Source organism: Electrona antarctica (assembly GCF_951216825.1).
Source record: "Electrona antarctica genome assembly, chromosome: 1".
In the NCBI taxonomy this organism is placed as follows: domain Eukaryota; kingdom Metazoa; phylum Chordata; class Actinopteri; order Myctophiformes; family Myctophidae; genus Electrona; species Electrona antarctica.
In genome coordinates this window covers 37,574,931-37,597,706 of record NC_136806.1, presented here as the reverse complement: position 1 = coordinate 37,597,706, position 22,776 = coordinate 37,574,931, and the positions used below count along the sequence as shown (strand labels likewise).

The 22,776-nt window shown below is 40.9% G+C and overlaps 2 protein-coding genes across 2 annotated transcripts; both read right to left on the bottom strand.

Moving 5' to 3' along the window:
* Window positions 1–651: 651 nt before the first annotated feature.
* On the bottom strand, window positions 652–7,130 carry gnpda1 (glucosamine-6-phosphate deaminase 1). The gene is made up of 7 exons (XM_079511402.1): window positions 6,896–7,130; window positions 6,497–6,655; window positions 6,051–6,152; window positions 5,769–5,951; window positions 5,281–5,465; window positions 2,776–2,950; window positions 652–1,232 (listed from the first exon to the last, which is right to left on the bottom strand). The coding sequence occupies exons 2-7, from the start codon at window positions 6,618–6,620 to the stop codon at window positions 1,171–1,173; spliced, it is 831 nt and encodes a 276-aa protein (XP_079367528.1). The 5' UTR covers window positions 6,621–6,655; window positions 6,896–7,130; the 3' UTR covers window positions 652–1,170.
* An 831-nt stretch (window positions 7,131–7,961) lies between these two features.
* Window positions 7,962–22,550, bottom strand: hspa4b (heat shock protein 4b). Its single transcript, XM_079506022.1, has 19 exons — window positions 22,215–22,550; window positions 21,072–21,129; window positions 20,548–20,688; window positions 19,102–19,224; window positions 17,416–17,515; window positions 17,137–17,270; window positions 16,725–16,969; window positions 16,480–16,556; window positions 15,588–15,739; window positions 14,814–14,920; window positions 14,350–14,483; window positions 13,415–13,599; window positions 13,222–13,320; window positions 12,243–12,398; window positions 11,583–11,708; window positions 10,946–11,053; window positions 10,533–10,652; window positions 9,534–9,695; window positions 7,962–9,124 (listed from the first exon to the last, which is right to left on the bottom strand). Exons 1-19 carry the CDS (start codon window positions 22,319–22,321, stop codon window positions 8,912–8,914), a joined length of 2,547 nt encoding a protein of 848 aa, XP_079362148.1. The 5' UTR covers window positions 22,322–22,550; the 3' UTR covers window positions 7,962–8,911.
* Between the last annotated feature and the right edge of the window lie 226 nt (window positions 22,551–22,776).

Genomic DNA, 22,776 nt, shown 5'->3' with positions numbered 1-22,776 from the left:
ATTAGCATGTGGCCGTTCCGTAACTAAAGTAAACCAATGCCAAAAAAAGACTAAACACAGATCCACAGCGAGTCACACTATTGTATAGGTCACACATGTTAGTGTAGCGCATGTTTCCCTGTCGTTATGGTCGTTCCATGTCATGTGACACAAGAAGAAAACAGACAGCATGAAGCAAAGGAAAGCACCCATTCTCCAGTGGTGGAATTAGTACTACTGTAATCCGATTTTTTTTTTAAATTTAAATTAAAAGTGAAAGTAGACATACCGGTGTAGAATGTGTTACAACTGTAAACGTGCAAAAGTATTAGGATCAAAATACCTACATTAAAACTCTATTATAAAGAATAAAGCAGCATTGGTCTATTTCATGTTACATTATAATATAACATAAATACATATATAATTATACAATAGTCTTTATTACATAATTATTGATCAGGAGGGACACCCATTTTCAAATTATCTTAATCTTAATAGATAAGCCTAATGTATTTATTATATTTCATATTGTTAATCTCAATCTGCAAAGTAACTGAAGCCAAGGTATAAAATACAGAAATAAATTGTACTTCCATAAAATATTGCACAAATGTACTAAGTTTCCACCTATGCCATTCTCAAGCAATACACTAGTACAGTAGTACTTAGAAAAGTGGAAATTAAATCATGTTTTATTAAAAGGATTACAAAGAAAGACAATACAAATGTCAAGGACCTTAGATTTCGCTTCTGTCAGCTAACGATTAGTCTTGTGTAGTCACATAACTATTCCACAATATCTGTAGGCCTATAGAGTCTGGAACTACACCTCCTGAAATCTGAGTAATCTGTTTGTCATTTCAGTTTTATTTTTGATTTCCAATTTCCAAATTTATATTAGGATAAATTTGTACGGCTGTAAAGACAAAACGGAAGTGGGGAGGAGGCTTCACTTCCGCTTCATACTTTACTCATGATCAGAGCGTCCGTGCTCCAGACTGTATAACGGCATTTGAAAAATTGCGAGAGGCACAGTCTGGCCACGCGAGACTAGCTAACGATTAGTTGTGTTGTTCACACTGTATAAAACAAACATAATGTCCAAGCGTGGCTCATTTTCCCTTAACGAGGTTTCTCCACCAGGAGACAAAGGAATGAATTGAAGTTTAAGATGAAAGCGGACATCTTTCAGTTCTTCTTGGCCATGCAGGGCAGTGGGTCCACCAGCTTGTTGTGTACATGCATCATACCTGAACAAACAATCAGACAAACCAGCGTCAACACAGGAATGAACAGTGGAAAAACCTCAATGTTCCTTTAATCACATGACATGAGCGCTCGCGTCCCTATTCTGTGATGAATATCATCTGCAAAAATAGCAGATCTACAAGCTCACAATGCGGTGCAATGGCATGCATTGCAAGCTTGTATTTTGGCAATGTTCGTGTGAAAATGTGACAAACTCACACTGTGGATTTTACTATGGATATCATTATCAATACAAAGTGTATCTTGAAAGCTGGAAAGGAAAGCAGGCAGACATCCTTTCAGCAAAAGAAGACTAATTGGGAAGGGTAGGAACCACACTATGGTGGAAAAATGGCAGCACTCCAAATATGGTATCCGTCCGAGTGGAATAGTAAGAGTGGCGACACGCTTTGAACTCGCCGCAAAACGGGTGCCTATGGGCTATAGTTCCAAACATCGGAACTATCCCATTGAGATAGAATGAGCACTTCCGCATTCCATTGTTACAATGGGAGTCAATGCTAGTGTCGTCACTCTCATACTATTCCACTCGGGTATCCGTTTCCCTGATAATGTACTCTATGATTGTCATGTGACTAAAACCTTCAGTATCTGTGATATTGTCAACTGATTGTTGATTGATTGATTGATTAATTGTAAGTAAGGGCATGTAACCTACAAAAGAGGGCTGTGAACCTCCTCTGTTTACTTTTGAATCTGCTCTGGTGGCCGAAAAGTGTTAGCCAGCCTAAGATAAAGTGAATGCATAACCGAGCCTTTGTCCTGCATCCGTTATTTTGGAGTGCCGCCATTTTCCCACCTTAGTGCGGTTCCTTTCTTCAGTGTATCTCGAAATCATCATTAGTATCCTAATCCAGATATAGGACCATGTACAACCCAGATTCGGCACAAACAAGGGACTAAATTCTTTTCGCTCCTATGCGGAAAAATGTGGAACACCCTACCAACAGTCATTAAGACATGTGAATCCCTTGACTCCTTCAAAACCGCTCTCAAAGGGCACCTACGGATGGCTGCAATTCGAAACTGGCCCCCGTAAAATCTGAATACCCCCCCCCACCGCCCCCCCTTTTTCCCCTCACTGTATATGTTTATTTTCCCTTTTTACCTCCATTATGATGAATTCCTGTTCTGTTCTTTGTCTATATAGAAGTGTCTATTTGTACGTCTCTAAATGTTTTGATGAATTGAACATGGTGGACCCTGTTGGAAACAAGTGTAATGCTTAATTGGGTCGTCCACTCACAGTTAACAGCCTTTGTATAGAGCTTGTGCTCGAAATGTACTGTAATTCTGCAAACTGTTATATAATATTTCAATCAATCAATCAATCAATAGCTTCATATATCTTTTACTTTCTATCTTGACACTAATCAGCACATCATTCAATCATGATAGTTTATGATTCCTGTTTACGTGGCGATGATCTGGGGCATAAACAGAACTGGAGGCAGCCTTGAGCGGCCTGGCACGACCATAAAACAATGATTTAATGAGTCATAGTCTTTAATGACCCAGCCTCACCCTTAAAGTACTTCACAGTTTTGACACGCAGCTCCAGAGTGGCATCCTCGTCACAGACGAACACCGTCTGCGGGTGCTGCTGGAACGCAGACACCGTCCACATGTGATTGACACCCTCCTCGATGGCCTTATAAAGAGCAAAAGACTTGTGTGCTCCAGTGATCAGGATCATGACCTGAGGAGAGAATGAATGTTATTCGTAATATAATAAGCTCAGTCAGTATACTCATCTTTGGACCACAAGGTCATGGGTTCAATCCTGGACCCCGCCAGTGTAGGAGTAGCATGGCTTGGGTGCGGTAAGTCTTGCGGCAACTACTGGTAACTGATGGTAGGTGTTGCACTCCACCTCAGCAAAGAGTCTAGCACATTGAAACCTGGATAGACTCCAACGTTCTCTTCTGATACAGACAATAGCTTCTCAGACTCTACTTACTTACATAATAATAAAGTTACAGATACATAGGCAAGCAATACCTGTATGTATCAAGAGCCAGTCTACCAGACTATGGAGCCGTTTCCACCTGTCATACATCAGGCCGTTGACACAAGCTGCCACAAGCTTGTGTCAACAGCCTGATGGATCACATCAGGCTGTTGACAGGGACTTGGGCGCTACAGTCACATTATGTATATATGCTGCTAAATGCGTCATCTATATTTGCACAATAGACTGACATTCTACCTAAATTATATTTCTATTTTGACCATGTTATCTTTCACATTGTCTTGTTATCTGGCTGTTAGACAATTCAGTCAAGCTGCAAAGCAGTGGGAGCTTGTACAAAAAAAATCACCCACTCTCAACTTGTGATGTGAAAAAATGTAAAGTTAATAATAAATGTCTGTGTTTTAATTGTTGTTGGGTACATTTGCATGTACTGTATGTGGAATTGCTCCTCTGCATTTAACCCACCCTGACTATTAGGAGCAGTGGGTAAATATTGTAAATACTACTTTTGTATGTTAATAAAAAAGAACCATAAAAATGTTTCAATTGCAGAAATTGCCTCAATCAGGTTAATAAAATAACATACCATTACCAATCAACACCAATAATGCAGCTTTTCAACTCTTTTCATATCAAGGTAAATGAAGTAATGTAATGTTTAACAATAATGTAACTCTTGAGAGTTAATAAGGGTCCATTTGGTTACTAACTCTCAATCTTTTAGATGAGGACCACCTGGAACCCACTGGTTGAAAACCACTGGTTTAAAACAGAAAAGACTGGCAGTGGCCTAGTGTTGAGCCAATTGATTGCCATGGCAACCCCTGAGCTTGAAGATTGGCTATTTTCACACATTTTCTGACATTTTTTAATCTCGTCCATGAGTCCATTCCCTAATTCTAACACTTAAGGAGCTTGCAAACTAACTGATGCGTTTTTGGCAATTGTCTGAAAGGACCTTAACACTAAAATTAGTCTAAACCAAACTAAAAGCCTTTTCACAAAACAGAAACTAAACTAGGAAACATGCTTTAAATACGAATCAAAACTAAACTGAAAGCAAAAAGTCAGAATGAAAGTAAAATAAAAACTAATAATAAACTATAATAACCTGGAGCACTGGCAGAGGTATGTCATACATGACTTTGGGTATGGGAAGAAACCCACGTTCGGAAGCCGAACAAAAATAAGTTTTACCCTCATGTACCTGTACACAAGATGTGACAATAAAGCACAACCTTGAACGTGCCCCAGTGTGTTCAAACCCAGAACATTCTTGCTTAGGGACAACAGTGCTAACTACTCAACAACAGTACATCCCAGTACTGAGACATACACTTTTTGTCAGGTGAAACCTGACATACAACAGCATAGATATTTAAAAAAATATAGATGCCTCATTGGCCGCTGCAGTTCGTTGGAGCGACCTGTCTGCAACGGGAGGAGGAAGTCAAGCGGAATCTTGAAGGCACGTGCCTCTGATTGGCCCCTTCCGTTCTTCCGTTTTGCTTCCGTTATGCTTCGCAAGGAATCTCGGCGAAGCTTGCCAATGCAATCACGCATCGCCATTGCCTCCATTTTGCCTTCTGTTGAGATACAGATGCCCCAGAGACAGAAGAGGCATCTACCTTTAAATGTCTATGTACATCAGGCAAGTTTTTATTGGCGACCTAGTCATGATTGACTGCACCCTAAACCAATGGAAGTCACTCTGACCCCATACTGCCTAAGCCAATGGGAGTCTGAACCACTCGTGTAGCCAATCACGTAGTAGCAACCTAGTCATGACTGGCTTTCTCCTAACACCTAAGCTATGACACGTGCAGTTTCTCCACCCAGTTATGAGCCAACTGTAGAGAAGGAAAGCCATAACAAATAACACAGTGATTTAACCAAAAAAAAAAGAACGTTGCAAACGAATGAAAGCAATTCATAATGTGATAAATGTACCTTTCATGCAGAGAATGAGGAACAGGAAATAAATAACAAACCGCACAAAAAACTAAAAGGAGTGCACATGAATGGGTTTCAAATCTAATGTCCTGAGTCCTGACCTCTTTGGCATCCATGACGGTGCCCACGCCTACAGTCAGTGCCATGGTGGGCACCTTGGAGAGGTTGTCATCAAAGAAGCGAGCATTAGCCATGATGGTGTCTTTGGCCAACGTCTTCACCCTGGTCCTGGAGACCAGACTGGAACCCGGCTCATTAAAGGCGATGTGTCCATCTGGCCCGATACCTGCAGTGGAAGTATACATAATGTGCTTATTATATCATCGCAGTCGGGCAGAAACCTCCTATCTCCATATTCTAACTTTTTGCGTGTTCTAGTAAATGAATACCCTACTGTCTACTTGATCATACTACAGAGTCACACAAAAGCAAACAAAGTAAAGCGACGCGTTTTGAGCTCGTCGATCTGCTACTTTTGAATTTGTTTAGGACATATAAGGTTTCCACCCAACAGACAATTATTTATAATATGTGTTAACTTATACGATTGGTTAATACTTAATATGATCGAACCATTTGACCTCCTCACCTCCAACGAAGAGTTCAATTCCGCCAGCAGCTTTTATCTTCTCCTCGAAGGCTTCACACTCCACTTGAAGATCAGGAGCATTGCCGTCCAGAATGTGGGTATTTTCTGCTTTTATGTCAATGTGCTTAAAGAATTTGTTCCACATGAAGGAATGGTAGCTTTCTGGGTGATCCCTGGGAAGTCCTATGTAATTTCCCACAAAGTGTTACAAAGTCACAGTTCACATGTTTCCATTTCTGAACTAAAATGATTTATGTAAGAAAATGGTCAGTCAGTACATACCTACATACTCATCCATGTTGAATGTTTTTACATACTGGAAAGAGATATCTCCGTTTTTGAAATACTCTATGAGTTTCTTGTAACAACCCATAGGAGTGCTTCCTACAGAGAATATGTGAATACAAAGAATAAACATATTGATGTATTATTAATAATTTGTATTATATAACAATACACTAGAAGAAAAATAAAATGAAGTGGGAACAGAGTGACAGAGAAATGCAAATCCATGTCAAAATGCAGGCCTATTCTTCAAAATTCAAATTTTCACCAACACAATTTCCCCAGTTCCTGCCCAAATATCCCCAAGTAGCCCTAGTAGGTCAGTTCTCCTTCAAATAGTGCCCAGTCTTCCCAATAAATAAAAAGGTGCCCATGTAATTTCAAGTGCCATCTGCATACCCACTAGACACAAAATAGAAAATATAAATGCAAAATCTGCTTACCAGTGGGCAGTCCCAAAGTAAAGTATCTTTCTGGTCCAGGACTGAACTTTAAAATCTTATTTCTAATGTACTTGGCAGCCCACTCGCTCGCCTGGTCGTAGTCATTTAGGATGATGAGCTTCATGGTCCCTCAAGAACAGCAACTGTGTCTGTTAGGAGCTGGAACACATTAATCAAAGCAACACACCTAAACGAGACTTTAGACTCATAAAGAACATTGATCAACACCATGATCCAACAGGGAGGAGCGAATTAAGGGGAATATAAAAAGGGTGTCAGAAGGAATACAACTATTGTAACGGTTTGTAACCGCAGTGTAAAATGTTGATTGCTGTGGAAAGTTGTTATAAAATAAAAGTGAATATGATGAATTGCAGTGCATCTACAGCAGTAGCCTACCTGCTGTTTATCCAACGCTGTGCCTCTTGAATGTGCTCCGAAAAAAGCAGCACGGAACCAGATCAAGTCATATGACTGGAGTCGGATGCAAAACAACGCTCATGGAGGCGGGCGTTAAACCCAGACTCCTTCCTTGAGGTGAATCACTGGTTCTCAATCTCAAGGTGGCCCCACGGATGCTTGAGGAGGTTTCAGTGGGTCCCCTCCATAGAGTATATAAAAGGAGGTCCCCTCCCCAGCAACAAAGGGGAACAGATTAACCCGCTATAGTTAAGACCTACTTTCTACTTAAAAAAATGTTCGAAACTAGCGAAAATGGCAGATATACAAGTCTAGTAGGGAGGGGGGGTCCTTAAAATGAAAATGAAAAACCAATGAGGTAACAGGTAAATAAATAACATCGACCACTAAACCTCCTGGAGTACATGGCAGGTTCCAATTTACTGTTCAGAGCTCAGATCCCGTCTACTGTATCCGGTGAATTGCATGTGCGCGCGCGCAAGCACACGCGCACACACACGCGCACACAATATATATGTCTATGCACACACACGCACACACACACACGCACAAACGCAGTTTCCGTTCCGTTATCCCTTTCTAGACCGGATATGTAAACTGCGAAGCGAATTTGACTATGGAATTTGATCCTTCAGAGGCAACAACAGTCTGGCTCGCGAGACTAACCTTCAGCAAATTAATCTGATTCCAACCGGCACAACATGGCCTCAAACATAAGCATATTGTACAAAAGCAATGTTTAGAAAAATATGCAGCCAATCTTTTACCCCAGCACTTTCACTCCTCGATCGTGCCTGGATTATACCACGAGGGGGCGTCCGGGGAAAGAATGTCATGGATGGAGGAGCATTTATATAAATGTCTTCACCATAAAGCAGTAAACAGTAAGTTATCAAAAAAACATACTGTAATGTAATGTATCACTGTATTGTATCAAGTACCTTTTATAGTGGGGAACTCTATCTAAAGGACATATCATTAATAGGGTTCGTTTAGAGCTTATCAGTGAATGTAGAGCAGGTATAATACAAAGAGAACATTGAAGTGATTTTCAATAACTTTATTAAAACCATAATGTGACACAGACCAGAACAGATATAATAGGGCACACAACAGAAATAAATACCATCATGTGTATCACTCATTTGTCAGTCAACAGGCTTATTGCGATTGGCTTTTCAATGTTATTTCAGCAGAAATGGATAAAGTACATGCCGTGGTGTAGCAGACACCAAGAATTGGGGTCAAATGCATTACTAATGCTCCGCCATACCAGTGTCGCACAGCGAAAATACGAAAAAAATGTACCTGCTCATGCCGCTCGACACCATTGTACAACAAAGTGGATAATTCAGCCAAGTGCTGAAAACATACGCCTGCATTTGACTGTTAAGTACTGCAAGTTACTGACACTCTTCCGCAGCTCTGATCCATCTGGTCCATAACTCAATCAGAAAGAATTAACTCCCTTTTGCTCCGTCATAATTACTTTTAATATTTGACTCACAGAAGAACTCTTTTGAACAGTTCCATAGATGCAACAGTATTATTTGTTTGGCCGTCTAATATGTCAATACAGCAAGCTCTCCACATAACAGTAGTCCCAGGTTTCTAGAAAGTGGCATACACTGTTCCAGTTCAGTTTCCCATAGGTTTGATTGGTTGGCAGGAGATTTGAAGCGGAAAAAACACATGACATCTTCAGTGTTTCCAGTTTAAAAAATTCTGCTGAACCAATCAAATTAAGCTATGAAAAAATTAACCTGAAGAGGAATTGGGTATGACACCTTCTAGGAAACCTGAGACTACAATACAGAGACAATTTCCATTGAATAGCTTTTATTTCTCTCCATCAGTGATGTCAACTTCTGGTGCAGGAAAAGCTTGTAGATGACAGCTGGTGGAGAAAAACGTACACGTTGCTTCAGGGTGAGGCACGGGCCTAGCTAAGCCAGGGCTGGAAGAGGTCGTCATTTTTGTTGTTGAATGGCCTTCTCAGTCAAGGTCCATGTCTGGTTTGCTTTCTGTGGATTGTGAGGCAGCGTTTCCTGTGTTTTCTGCCGCTGCTGCTGCTTCCTGGTCTGTGGCGTTCTCCTGTCCAGCATCGCCCACGGGTCCGTTCTGCTCTGCAGGCTTATCGTCTTCCTTGGGAAGCTCCACCTTGGGTTTGGGCTTGGTCACGATGGGGTTACAAGCAGAGTACAGCTCCTGGAAAACCAGAGCAAGAAGAAAACACAATGCAAGAGACATTTGTCAATGGAATAAACACAAATATGTGAAAATAAAGATAAAAAGGAAAAAAATAGCAGCAACCATATGACATGTCACGTTTGTTCCTAGCACATGAAACTGCACATGTATGGTTCCTACTTCTAAAGTGTCATGAGAGATTGAATATCTATTATTGTAATAAAACCTTTCAACCAGGCATCCCTGTTTGTCGAATTTGGAGTATGTAAGTCGTACGTACGAGATGTCATAGATTGACTGACTGCCGTCACAGGCTTGTCATATCAAGTCCGAGATCAATATTGGAGGCGGAGCCATGCCATTTCTACATGGATCCACATCATTTCCTAGTTTTCAAAATGCTTTGACGTCAAGTAAATCCACTCACCCTGGTTTTCGCCTGGATTTCTTTAACTTTGACAGGAGGGTCTACTGATAGACTGTGTTTACTCTGTTGGTTCATGGCACTGTTCATCCACATCATGGCTTCACTGGACAGTTTGTCCACTTTGTTGACATCCGCTTCGTCCAGATGGTCATACTGTTCCTCCTGACACACAGAGAATCATTAACACCGCACTGAGCTCTTAAAATAGCAAATACCGTACTGAGCGCTGGAATAAAATATCAAATACTGTACTGATCTCTGGAATTAAAACTGATCTTTAGAATGAAAGGATGCTAAAATAAATAAACAGATTGGTATTAGTCAGCCGAGACAACTTAGTGACTTTGGGGAAACATTAATGCAGATGATGCGGCTTGACCAGTAGAGGGCCCAATTGAGCCAGATATAGGGCATGAAAGATAGTTTGACAGAAATTATAGATGATAGATAATAGATCTGGTGTCTGAATTGTATACTCCAGGGTCATTTAATACGGCAAGACCTTTAGTTTGAAAGCCATTTCCCTCGGAAGCCGAGTCAGGAAGTCAATAATCGTGATTTAACGGGTTCTGTTATTTAATTCACCCAAAACATACATTTTGTAACCGGGGATCATTTCGTTTAGACTTTAGAGAAATGAGGTGCAAATCAAGCTTGTTTTCAGCCAAAAAAAAAGAATCTGAGATATTACAATTAAAAAAACTGCGTTCCCATAGACAGCATAAGCCAGCAGAACTTTCATTTCCGTTTTTTTTTTTTAATCGCACCCTTACCGGAGTCTTACGTTACAGTTATGAACCGTAATCAATTTATATTAAAATAGGCACCAAAAGGCGAACTCAGTGCAGAGGGCGTTTGGACCAGGAGGCATCAAAAGGCGATATCAACGGTAAATGAGTAAATAGGAAATCACGTCAACTTTGTTTATATCAATGTGTTGTTGCCAGCCAGTCACTCCATTAATGCATCTCCTGTTCTCCAGGAGCTTTTGGTTCGCACCTTGGTTTTATATGCTTCCACTATTTTCATGTACTGCTGGATCTGTTTCCCCATGTCCTCGAAGGCTTTGGGCCTCTCCTCCGCTTCCATGAACCTCTCCTGGATGGGCTGGCCCAGTTTCTAAGAATACAACCGCCATTACAGAACATCAAAACTTCAATATCAAGCAACCTCCAGAGAAAACTAGTGTTAATGGTAGATGAATGACAGATGCATGTTGGTTACTTGGTCACAAATGCTATGCATATTCTTTAGATGCACATATACTGATTTCTTGTCAACAAATGTTGTTACATGGATTTAGTTAGTATGTACATACAGATGCTAGGTTTGACATTTACCTGGTAACCTAGTTTCTTTTGAGAACTTCACTGGATAACAGTATCTGATAAATGTTTAAATTGAAGACTTACCTTTAATTCTAGCAGCTTGTCGATGTAAACCTGCTTTAGTTGGTCCTCTCCGTCTTCATACAGCCAGTTCTCAGTGTCTTCCAGTTTTATAGACAATATATCTCGATCCTGAGACCACATGCATACGGGCATCAAACACACATGGATTAAAGGGCATCTGCTATTTAAACTATTTAGAGAAAGCCAATAGTTAACCAAGACAAACATATTATGTTTGAGTACAACATATTATGTTGGACTCTACACAGCATCAAAGAGACTTAAATTCAGTGATGGGGAACTTTAATCCATAAACATAATGCACCATTACTTTTATTTTGTTCCCTCAGCCATTGTGGCATTAAACAAACTGCACCGCCGATAGGATGGTTCTGTATACAGTGGGCTCTGGGGACCTCATGTTTTGTATTGTTTTGGTGATATGTTTTCTGTGCTATGTGTCGTTTTGTTGTGGGTGTTTTGAACAGACTGAAGAATGAATATCCTTCGGGACATTAAAGATTATTAATATTTAATTAGCCAGGAAGGTCACAATATAATACAATATCTCTTCTTTCAGCTAAACAATGCTATGGGGGACCAGTGAGAACAATTCTCCCCGTTTGTGTTGAAGGACGCAGCCACACCGATGACTCACCTCTTCACTGACAAACTTCCCCAGCATCCCGTGGAGCTTGTCCCTCATGTCATAGACATACTCCTCTACATAGTTCTTGGCATCGTTCCTCTCCTTCTCCAGCTTATCCTGCATGATCATCTTACCCTATGTACCACAGAGAGAGACAACACTTAGACAGTAAATGCATACAACACTGTACACTACATCCACATACAGTTTCAAATTTTTTCTGTGTTTTTGTTTCTTGTTATGTCTTTGTCTCCTGCCCCCTTTCCCCAAAAAGAACAGGGTCAGGGCAAAATACAAATGGTATTTCGTTTTTGTCTGTTTTGTTTTGTTACTCCCCATGTCCCCTTTCCCCAAAAGGACCACAACGGAAACAAGCCTAACGGCTTTCTTGTGTCTGTATCCTTTTGAATTAATTTTCAATAAAGTTTTCAATCAATCAATCAATCAATAATGGACAAAAAAAATATATTTTGACTACTTTCAACCTGGCATCAATATTTTGGGAAAATTCAACAAATAGAAGATCTACAAACTCACAATGTGTAGCGATTCAATGCATTGTGAGCTTATAGTTCACTTTGTGCAAAACTGGCTATAACAATATCAAATACAAAGTGAAAATCAAACAATAAATAGATGGATGGAAATGTGCATTTGTGTGTGCGTTACCTCGCTCTCTACAAACAGATTGAGCATGTCATTGGCCAGCTGCCACTGTGGACAGTTCTCAATGGGAAGCTCTAGGACTTTTGTCTTCACTTTGGCTTTCTTGGCTTGAGGAGGTAGGTCAGATTTCTTCTCCGTTTTACCCTCCTCCGCCGAGGTCTGATGGAATCAAAGAAGCAACAAAAATATTGATTTAATGTCTAACACGTCTCACTTTACACACCGGGGGTGATTTAATGTCTAACACGTCTCACTTTACACACCGGGGGTGTGATGAATAAAAAAATACAATTGTACTTAAACCCATTTAGACCTGAGGCCGATTTTTTTTAAAGGCTTATAAATCCTAAGAGTTTTCTGAAAAACCTATGTCAGTGGTGCTCAACCTTTTTCACATCAAGGAACCCCAGAATTATCTGTATTTGGCTGTGGACCCCCATCAGAAAATATGTTGTTCCAGGGATAGCCCAGAAGCAAAGATTTGAGTTAAAAACATTCGCTCTGAAATAATATATATTCAAAGATTTGCGCCACATTTTCACGATTTTTCAAAAATAGCAGATCTACAAGCTCATAGCTTGTAGATATTTTCAACAGCTAAAGTATAACATAATGCTTAAAACATCAAAAGGGGTTCCCGTCATGAATGGGTAAAAAAACTCTGCGTGAATATTTTTCATTAAAACATACAGTTGATGCCTCATTCATACAGGCCAACAAAAAATATATCTTGATATTGAAATTATGACCGATATCCAATCTCTGATTATTTGCAGGGTCATAATTTGCTATATATATATATATATATATATATATATATATATATATATATATATATATATATTACTATATTATATTGAGCTCATTGCTGACATTTTTATTTTGCTAGTGAAAGTTGATGGTGCCAATTATATCGTGTATCCTTAATATTTGCTTATGACTAGGGTTCATGTGGTTAAGAGTGGTGGAGTGGTGAACCAACCATGTCCACATCTTCAGGTTCTGCTGTGTTTTTCTCCTCCGTGTCTTTCTGCGTTTCCCCCTGAGGCTTCTGCTCATCCTGCTCCACTTGCATTTTTCCCTACAAAGAACAAACCACACAGTTCTATGATCATGATCATACAAGTCTGAAAATGCAGACGGGACACATCATCTAACACGGTTTCTTCTTTCACCTCGGCTTCTTTTTCGTTACTCTGTTCCGTTTCCATGGGTTCCTCCGTCTCGTCTGATTTCTGTACTTCTACCAGTGAGGCGCTGGACACGCTGAAGATTCCGTGGACGTTAACCCGGACCTTCACCTTCACCTTGGAGCTCTCCCCAGAAGCCTGTGGAACCACCTTCTGGATCACAAATTGACCTGGAAGGATACAGGACAGATTTAGGCTCAGCAATAAATCCCAAAACACAGGCCTGTTGAAAGCAGTTAATACTGTGAAGACGGAATAACATTAAAAAAAATAAAGTCTGGTCCTCTGAGTGCACATCTCCACACCAGGCTACGTCAATCGTGGCCAATCAGAATGTAATATGAAAAATCTTACAGAACTTGATCACTTGAGTAAGAAATAATGTGTACCAATTTGGGCGAGTTTTCGGCAAACTGTAGTAGTAGTAGCAATGGTGGAAAATCTTGTCAGGTGTAAAACGGGCAGGGCTATATTGTGGAGAGTTGCATCATGATCCAACGAATACAGGGATTTCTTTTTTACTGTATGACCTACGGTTCAAGAGTTATCAGCCAAAATGAGAAGCGACCCGTTATAGCATCACCATGATTTGAAAAGGTTGGGAAAGAGGATCTTCCTTGACCTACAGGGAGTGTGTGTGTGCAAACTAGTTCCATGACGTACTGGGAGTGTGTGTGCAAAGTTTCACTCCCATATCGGGCTAGCAATGCTGGAGATTAGCTGTTCACAGACAGACACACAAACAGACAGATAGCCGTCTGTCGGTGTGGGCTCTCAGGTGCATTCAGCAACTTTCTTTCACACCTTCCAACAGACTTCATTCGATTTCCAGTCTGTAGTAATCTGTAGTGTAAGGCAGGCAATCATTTAAATAACAATCATTAATATGATTATTATTAAGTTTTTAACATGCATAATACCAATAGTGGGATCCGGATAAGGCAGTTCTGCAGGGCAGCTGTAATAGGCCTCCAAAGAGAAGGGTTCTCTCCGGTAGAACGTCAGAACTTTGGAGAAAGGCGCCGCGTGGTTCTTTGGGAACACCTCACAATCACTGCAGTGGAAAAACACTAGTTTAGAACCAAAGTATACGAGGCAATTGAGACTAATTAACTAATTCTAGGCCAAGTACTTATTTAACTTATTTTTCACAGGCCAGGTCCCTTTTTAAAGGGACTTTATTTTGTAATCTTACAACTCTTTCTAAAAAAAATAGAACAAATCTATGTTGGCATGTGCTGAACTATTGCTACTGCCATAGCGGTGGATGAGTTAAAACCAAAAACATATGAGACAATTAAATTCTAACCAAAAACAGCTCCTAAAAGCCAACATATTTAACAGGTCTAATACAAAGATAAAACAAGTAGAAAAGGCATTTTACCTGCAACCCTCCTCTGCAGCAGAGTTCCACTTCAGAGAGATGTTGTATGGAACGACGTCTGTGATGGAGAACTCGCGCACTTTGAAGGCAGGAGACAGTATCGCACACTGGAGAGACAAGCAGTTTTTTTTTACCCATTTAGACCCGACTGAAATACCTGTTTCTATATCAGTGGTGCTCAATATTTCATGTCAAGGATCCCCAGAATTATCTGAATTTGGCCATGGACCCCCCATCTGAAAATATGTTGTCCCCAGAAGCAACGATTTAAGTAAAAACGTTCGCTCTGAAATAATATTTTCAAAGATTTGTGACACATTTTCACGATTTTACAAAAAATAGCAAACCTACAAGCTCGTAGCGCGGCACTCGGTGCCGCGCTACGAGCTTGTAGGTTTGCTATTTTTCAATAGCTAAAGTGTAACATAATGCTTAAAACTCCAAAAGGGGTTCACGCCCAAAATGGGTTAATTATCACACAAAAACGTGATGCGACTTGGTTCTCACCCACACCAAGCTCTGGCAGCACATAAACCCCACCCTTACCCACCTGCACTTGCTACCGGTTCAATTCCACATCACATACTACTAACTCCTTCTCCTTACTTCCAAATGCTTGCGTCACCCGGTACCCGTCTAATCTCTTACATCGTCAAGTGCTTGCCTTGGATTGCTATTTTTCCTTTCTTTGTTTTGGTGTAAACCTTCCTTGGGGTTCTTGAAAGGCACTATACATACTTTGGTGGAAAGTTATTATCAATATTAAATAATAACCTGCAGGGCACATCCTCTGGCTACAGCCTCATCTGCGTTCAGGGTGGTGCTCAGCTCCTTCCCAAAGAACCTGCTAATTCGCTCCTTGACGGCAGGAATCCTGGAGGCTCCGCCCACTATCTCCACTGCATAGATATCCTCCTTCTTCATCTCTGATTCGACGATAAGACAACACAAATACATTAGCCACTTGAACCCTTGCATCACTATTCTGGAGAAAACATTTGGCTCACACGTTGTGACGTTTTGTGAGATTGTAGATCGGCCATGTTCGGCAAAAAGATTCAGTGTGGTGGAAAATACTAGCCAATACTAGTATAGAGCTCTGGGAGACTCCGATATACTAAGTATAGGGTTTTAAATAGGTCAACCGATATGTGACTCATGTGGAACCGATACGGATCTGATATCAGACCGATCAAATAAATGATACTACCATGACCATATTTTTCCAACGTCACAGCTGAAATTAAATATATAGCTATGAAACATCTATGATTTATTTTAATCAGAATGAACCATTGATGTTTTCCTGAGTATGTGCTCCAAAAGGATGCGTACAGCAGATAATATGAAACAACTCGGCTGTCTTTAGTTTGACATCCATTACACAGATTTGTGCCGCATTTCCACGATTTTTCAAAAATAGCAGACCTACAAGCTCTGCGCTATGAGCTTGTAGATCTGCTACTTTTTTAATAGCCATAGTATAACATAATGCTTAAAACACCAAAAGGGGTTCCCGCCCAGAATGGGTTAAAAAACCTAGAAACATATATAGGGTATTTAAAGCTTCATATGTGCCAAGTGCCAACCAATGCATGGATGAGGATCATATTTTAGGATACATGAATGCTCTTGAATATAATGTAAAGGTGTAGTAAATACTTACTGGTGCTTTCCAACAGGTTCTGCAGGGGGGCTTCAACTCTGGCCAAAACATCAGCACACATCTCTTCAAACTGAACCCTACAACAAAACAACATAGCATAGATTTAACACACCCAAGTAAAAAAATATGTAACCAATTTAACACCGACATCCCACTTTTGGTTATCGTTTGGGTATATCTAATTTATACATTCGTACGGCAGTGGCTTAAATGATAAAAATAAAAATAAAATAAAAAAATCTCGCCTGTTGAGTTTTCCAGTGACGTCGATGTCGTTCATGAAACACTCGATATTGAGGGGCAGGTCAGACATGTTGGCACTCATCAACTTTTTGAGCTTCTCACACTCCTGGTAGAGACGGACCAGAGCCCTGGGCTTGGACCTGACGTCCAGCTTGTACTTCTTGTAGAACTCCACGCAGAAATGTTTCACCAGCATCTCGTCAAAGTCCTTCCCTCCCAGTTCTGAGTCGCAGGCCGTAGCCAGCATCTGTAGAGAACAGGTAGGTTGAGTCCATAGTAAAACAAAGCAGTGCATAAACAAGGCTGCCACATTGACAGGGGCACGCCATTCCTCCTAACGCATGCATGTATTAGTATGTCTATTGAAACAGGACATCTCTCCACAATTAAAAAACCTCCATGGTGTTTACCAACCTTGAGTTTGCCTTTATTGAAGGCACATATGGAGGTTTGGTATCCAGAATGGCCTATATCCACAAACACCACTGTCCTGGGTTTCTCTTCAGGAGCAGGAAGGTCCTGTTTGTAGATCCCATATGCCAACGCCACTGAGGAACATTGAAGGGTTAAAAATTGACATAAATGGTATACGATTATTGAATTATTATTAATTTAATTCAAATGTCAATGCCTGTCATTGTTCCACATTGTACTAGGTAAACATTTTTTTTCTTCAGACAGACAGCTATATACCTGCAGTAGTTTCATTCATGAGCCTCAGACAGTTTAGTCCAGCGATCTGAGCTGCATCCACCACTGACCTCCTCTCAGCATCAGTGTAGTAGCAGGGAACCTGACAACAAAACACATGCAATCAACCACATACAATTACACCACATAATGATTGATGATGATTTACTGTACTTTTTGATTTGCAAAACTTTACACTATGAAACATTTCTACTTCCTCATACGAGAAAGTACTATAACTATATAGGGCTTAAAGGACCACTTCACCTATTTTCAACCTATCTTCATATAATTAGGTCCACACTAATAATCATGATAAAAAAAATCTACTCAGTCTGTGTCTCATAGGAGGGCTGTGGGCAGTTCAGAAACCCATCCACCAGTGACATCATCGTTAGGCAGATTTTTTTAAACAATATTTTTTCACAACAATGTTTAGATTTGTATTATCGTGAGAACGATGGCTTCCATTTTCGCATTGCAACTTTTCAGGACTAGAAAGCCTGCAGTTTCTATAGACACCTTAACAGACTACGTCACACTGATAAGCACCAGCATGCACGCGCATGCTGGCAGCACAAGAACACCACCTCTCATAAGATGCAATGGAAAAGTTCTAACTACACTCACGTGTACAAAATGCCCGATCAAACTTTCAGATGCTGTTTTTCTCCCAGTGTGGGGAAAGAATGATGGATTTTTATTGTATTCTCTCACTCTTGAAATATATAATCCCTTGGTTTCTGTTGTGTGTGAACAATAATAGCAATTCAAAGCAGTTGTCCTCAAAACCAGTCGCTGTCATAAGAACGGGAGGTGCGCTCATGATGCACGCGCACCTGCAGCCCATCAAGTATAATGTATACTTCGTCCCGCGATGGTGTCGCGCACGCAAATCTCTACGCTCACAACAGTCGCATCAGCGATGCGAGCTTGTATATCAGCTGTTCTCTGCATGCAACACTGTTGAGCAATGAAGTATAAATGTCTCCTAGGGTGCACCTCACTCGCCAACACACGAGAGGAGGTTGAATGGACTGAAACCAGCGCTCGCCAAAACAGGTTTGGAGATCTGTTGGGAATTGATTACATGAAACAGTCACTGTGCCCAGTCCCAATGTTTGTAAACAAATAATTGGTCTATTAGCTTGGATTCCCCATCGATGAGGTCACTGGTGGACGGGTTTCTGACCTGCCCACAGCCCTCCTATGAACACAGATGAAAGATGGTGCCATTTTATCATGATTATTAGTGAGAACCTAGTATATGAACATAGGTTGAAAAGTGGTCCTTTAAAGTGGTTCACACACACACACACACACACACACACACACACACACACACACACACACACACACACACACACACACACACACACACACACACACACACACACACACACACACACACACACACACACACACACACACACACACACACACACACACACACACACACACACACACACACACACACACACACACACACACACACACACACACACACACACACACACACACACACACACACACACACACACACACACACACACACACACACACACACACACACACACACAGAGAGAGAGAACAACTGCAATGACTGTTGCTCTTCACTGTCCGGTCTTAGTACAGCAGACACAGCCTGCAAATAACATTAAAGATGATTGTTGTGCGGCTGGTACTCACTGACACCACGCAGTCAACCACAGGTTTCTTCAGGGAGCTCTCGGCTGTCTCTTTCAGCTTGGTGAGCAACATGGCTGTGACCTGCTCGATGCTGAAAACCTTCTCTTCCTCCATATACATCACCTGTCATTAGATTGTTCATTTTACTGATATACCCTTGTTGAATCCTGCTAAATAGTGTCCAATCAATCACACTACTGATAATTTGGCAGAAAGATGAGAAGACAATAAATTCTTAACAGAACTGCAGTGCCTTGCCATTTATTTATCAACATCAATGAATAAAGTTGGCAATATATTTTGACCAATAAGAAACTGTTTTGTTCACACACTGGTGTCTTTGTCTGTACTCTATTCACTGAGCTACGGTATATAAGAGTACTAGCCTACTTGCTTTTAAGAATGAAACGAGATGTTGCACATTTGATGTCATTGGAAGTAGGGGACGCTAAATCAGATCTACAAACTAACGTGTCACATTGTGTCTTTGTGAGTTAGCTTGTAGATCTGTTCTTTTTTGAGTGGTGCAACCACTCCATTAACAGGTTCCGTTCATCCGACGTGTCCACACGTCATAGGGAATCCAATCGACGGATGCATAGGACGTGTGTACACGTCCTAGCGCATCCTCAATGATATCAGGCGAGAGAATAATATTCAGATTTTGTTCACACGGGTGATTTTTAAAACATGACACCGTCATACTACAGTGTATACTTTCTGAGGTGCAACGTTGAGGTTGATTTTCTTTGATATTGACAGTGTGCTCAACTTGATTCAAAACGTTATTAGACAATGAACCGTTTGTACAAAAGTGATTTATTTTAATTGACATGACTCGTCTCTTGACACATAACAGCACTTGATGGACCCACTAGACTATGAGAGAATGAATAAGAAAAAAACTATTGATTTCCGGTTCTCAATAACTTCGGAACAGGTTCTCGATCCCCATCCCTACCATGTCAGCGACACATCAAACTTCATTACAGTCTTCCCAAACAAGGCCTAGCTTGTTTCCTTAGCGGAAACAAGTGAGGCCAAAAACAACCTGACAGAGAACTGTGACATCAGAACTGAAAACAGCAACCCCAACTTGGGGTGAGGTACAAATTGCTGCACAGGATAGGACCAGATGGAAGCAGATAGTCACAGCCTTAAGCATCCCAAATCTGTTAATCTAAATGTTTGGTTAAAATAGGTGCTCTACACACATACGTCATGCACAATGCGTTGCAAACACCAAGCTTGTAGATCAGCTGTTTTCTGCAAAGATATTTAATGTAGCGGGATACCTCTAATAAAGATGGGGCTGAGCTGATGTACTGTATATAAATACATAGATGGACATTGATATTTGAGTGAGATACTTGTACGTCAGTGTCCCACTAGCAAAATAAATGTATATACCATGGGATGCACATGAAAATTATCTTAATGTCTTACCTTGATCCCAGTGGTGCCTGCAGGCATTTGTGCAAGGTCATAAACCAGGCTCGATTTAATATTTTGGACAAACGGATCTGAAAACGCTCTGCCATGAAATTTCTTGAACCCTTGGACTGTGTTCTTGCAATTCGTAACAACCTGTTTCACACAGACAGGACAACAATACAAAGTCACTCTCCATGTGTCTAGATAATAATTATTATACATACTCTTTATTCTCCATCTTCTACCTACTGTGGATAGTCTTAAATTATTTTTGTTATAGTTCTTATTGCTACTACAATGTTCAGTACAACTTGTGTACTGATATCTAACATTTTGTGGAAGGAACTTCTCATTGGCAGTGCCTACTTTCTCTGTTTTGTACGCCTGATTGGTTTACACTCTACCATACAGATTGGACAAAATTTAAATTTAAAGTTACATAGTGTTGCTTTAAGTGACGCATCTGAATAAATTACACTTCCAATCAAAATGTAAATAAAGACAAATCAAATCAACCACTTCCCATAAAAACATACCTGGCTTTTGGCAGCAGCGCCAATCGATCGATTGCGAGGTCCAAAAGAAACACATGACCTGTAACAACAAAACATAAAGTCCAACTGAAGCTTTGCAAGTCAAAAGAATTAAGCGTAAATGAAGCAAATTAATTTGGGAAGGTCATGATGTAGTAGTGTACTGTCTGGTTCTCAACGTGTGCAGGTCGAGGGACCACAAGGGTTCTTCCAAATGGACCATCTGTCATTTTCAGATTGGAAAATGGGTCCATTTTGTTCCCAGATTTGTGCACTCCGTTACATTAATTTAAGAGATTTTACAGTGTAGATAAAGGTCCCCCAGAGACAAAATACTATTAAATGGGGGTCCATTGTCTAATCATATGGGGGTCCTTGAAATTCTAAAGTGTAAAAAAGACAGAATCACTGGCGTGGGTGTGTAGTGGTTCTTCTCATGTACACTTGATTGAATACTTAATTATTAGTCATAAATGTAAACAGCAGGAGGTACAGTCAAGAGCTGTCAGCCATTTAGGTTAAAGGATAACACACAAAAAAGCCCTGGGGACTTGTTTCCATTGTGGTCCTATGTATTCAATTCATCAACCACTCTCAGAGCTAAATTAACACCGAGGATTTGGCTGTGTAGATGGGCGTCCTAGAGATAAAAATGGCATCCAACTGGGATAAAAGGTTGAGATTGAAGAATGAGATGAGAATCACTGCTGTGTGTGGGGTGTAGTGACTAGTGACAGCGTGTGGCCTCCTCCCATCATGAAACCCCATCATTAACACCTCTATGGACAAACAAGGTGCTGTCTAATGGGGCTCATCCTTACCATAGATAATTTTGTGCCACAATACGTGGCATGTGAGAAGAAATCGGACCACGTGAACAGTTTCGATTATCATTGGTATTTTTTACTCCCATCTTTTAATCAAACGGGCTTGGCTGGTTCTGTTAGCAGTTAGCATTAGCATTCACGTGCTAGCCCATTTCCTGTGTTGAAATTCGTTGATGGCTAGCTAGGTAGCTAGTTAGCTAGCCGGCTAAATGGGCTGTCAAGCGTTAGCCTAGCTAGGCCATAAATACATTCATATTTACATTATGAAGTCAATAACAGCAGTCCCGTTTAATTAATCAGAGAAACATGTGTCACTCACGGTGTACTTCTGTCGCTGTATTCATTGGCGACGGTCTCAATCCCTCCGGCTCGTGCCACCGCTACATAGCAGCTCATATACCCGACGTCAAACCCGACCACCGACATCCTTACACAAACGGTTGCTTACTGGGACAGTAACTATGACAAATCAGTGCTAATTAAAACAGCGAGATAATAATGACAGTAACTACAGGTCGTGCGTTAAATGCATGGATGTGAACTCTCCATGAAGGCGCTGCTGTGCTGAAGCCGGTCTCCGTCACCGCCGTGTGTGTGTCTGCTGGTCTTAACCTCGCGTCATCCCCAGGCGTGTAAGGTTTCTATTGCATGCGCAGTGCTCGTATCAGGTCTAAAGCCCGCCTACTGTATCCGCTCCTTTCAACCATCACACACATACAAGTGTCCATATCCGCTCTGAAGCGGATATGCAAACTGAGAAAGCAATTTGACCCCCGTCTCGCTTTGACGGTGTAGTCTAGAGAGCCCATAGTCTGGAAGGACTGTCCCCTGTGATTGGATAAACAGTGGACAGGCAAACCCGTAACCGAGGCAACGCGTGA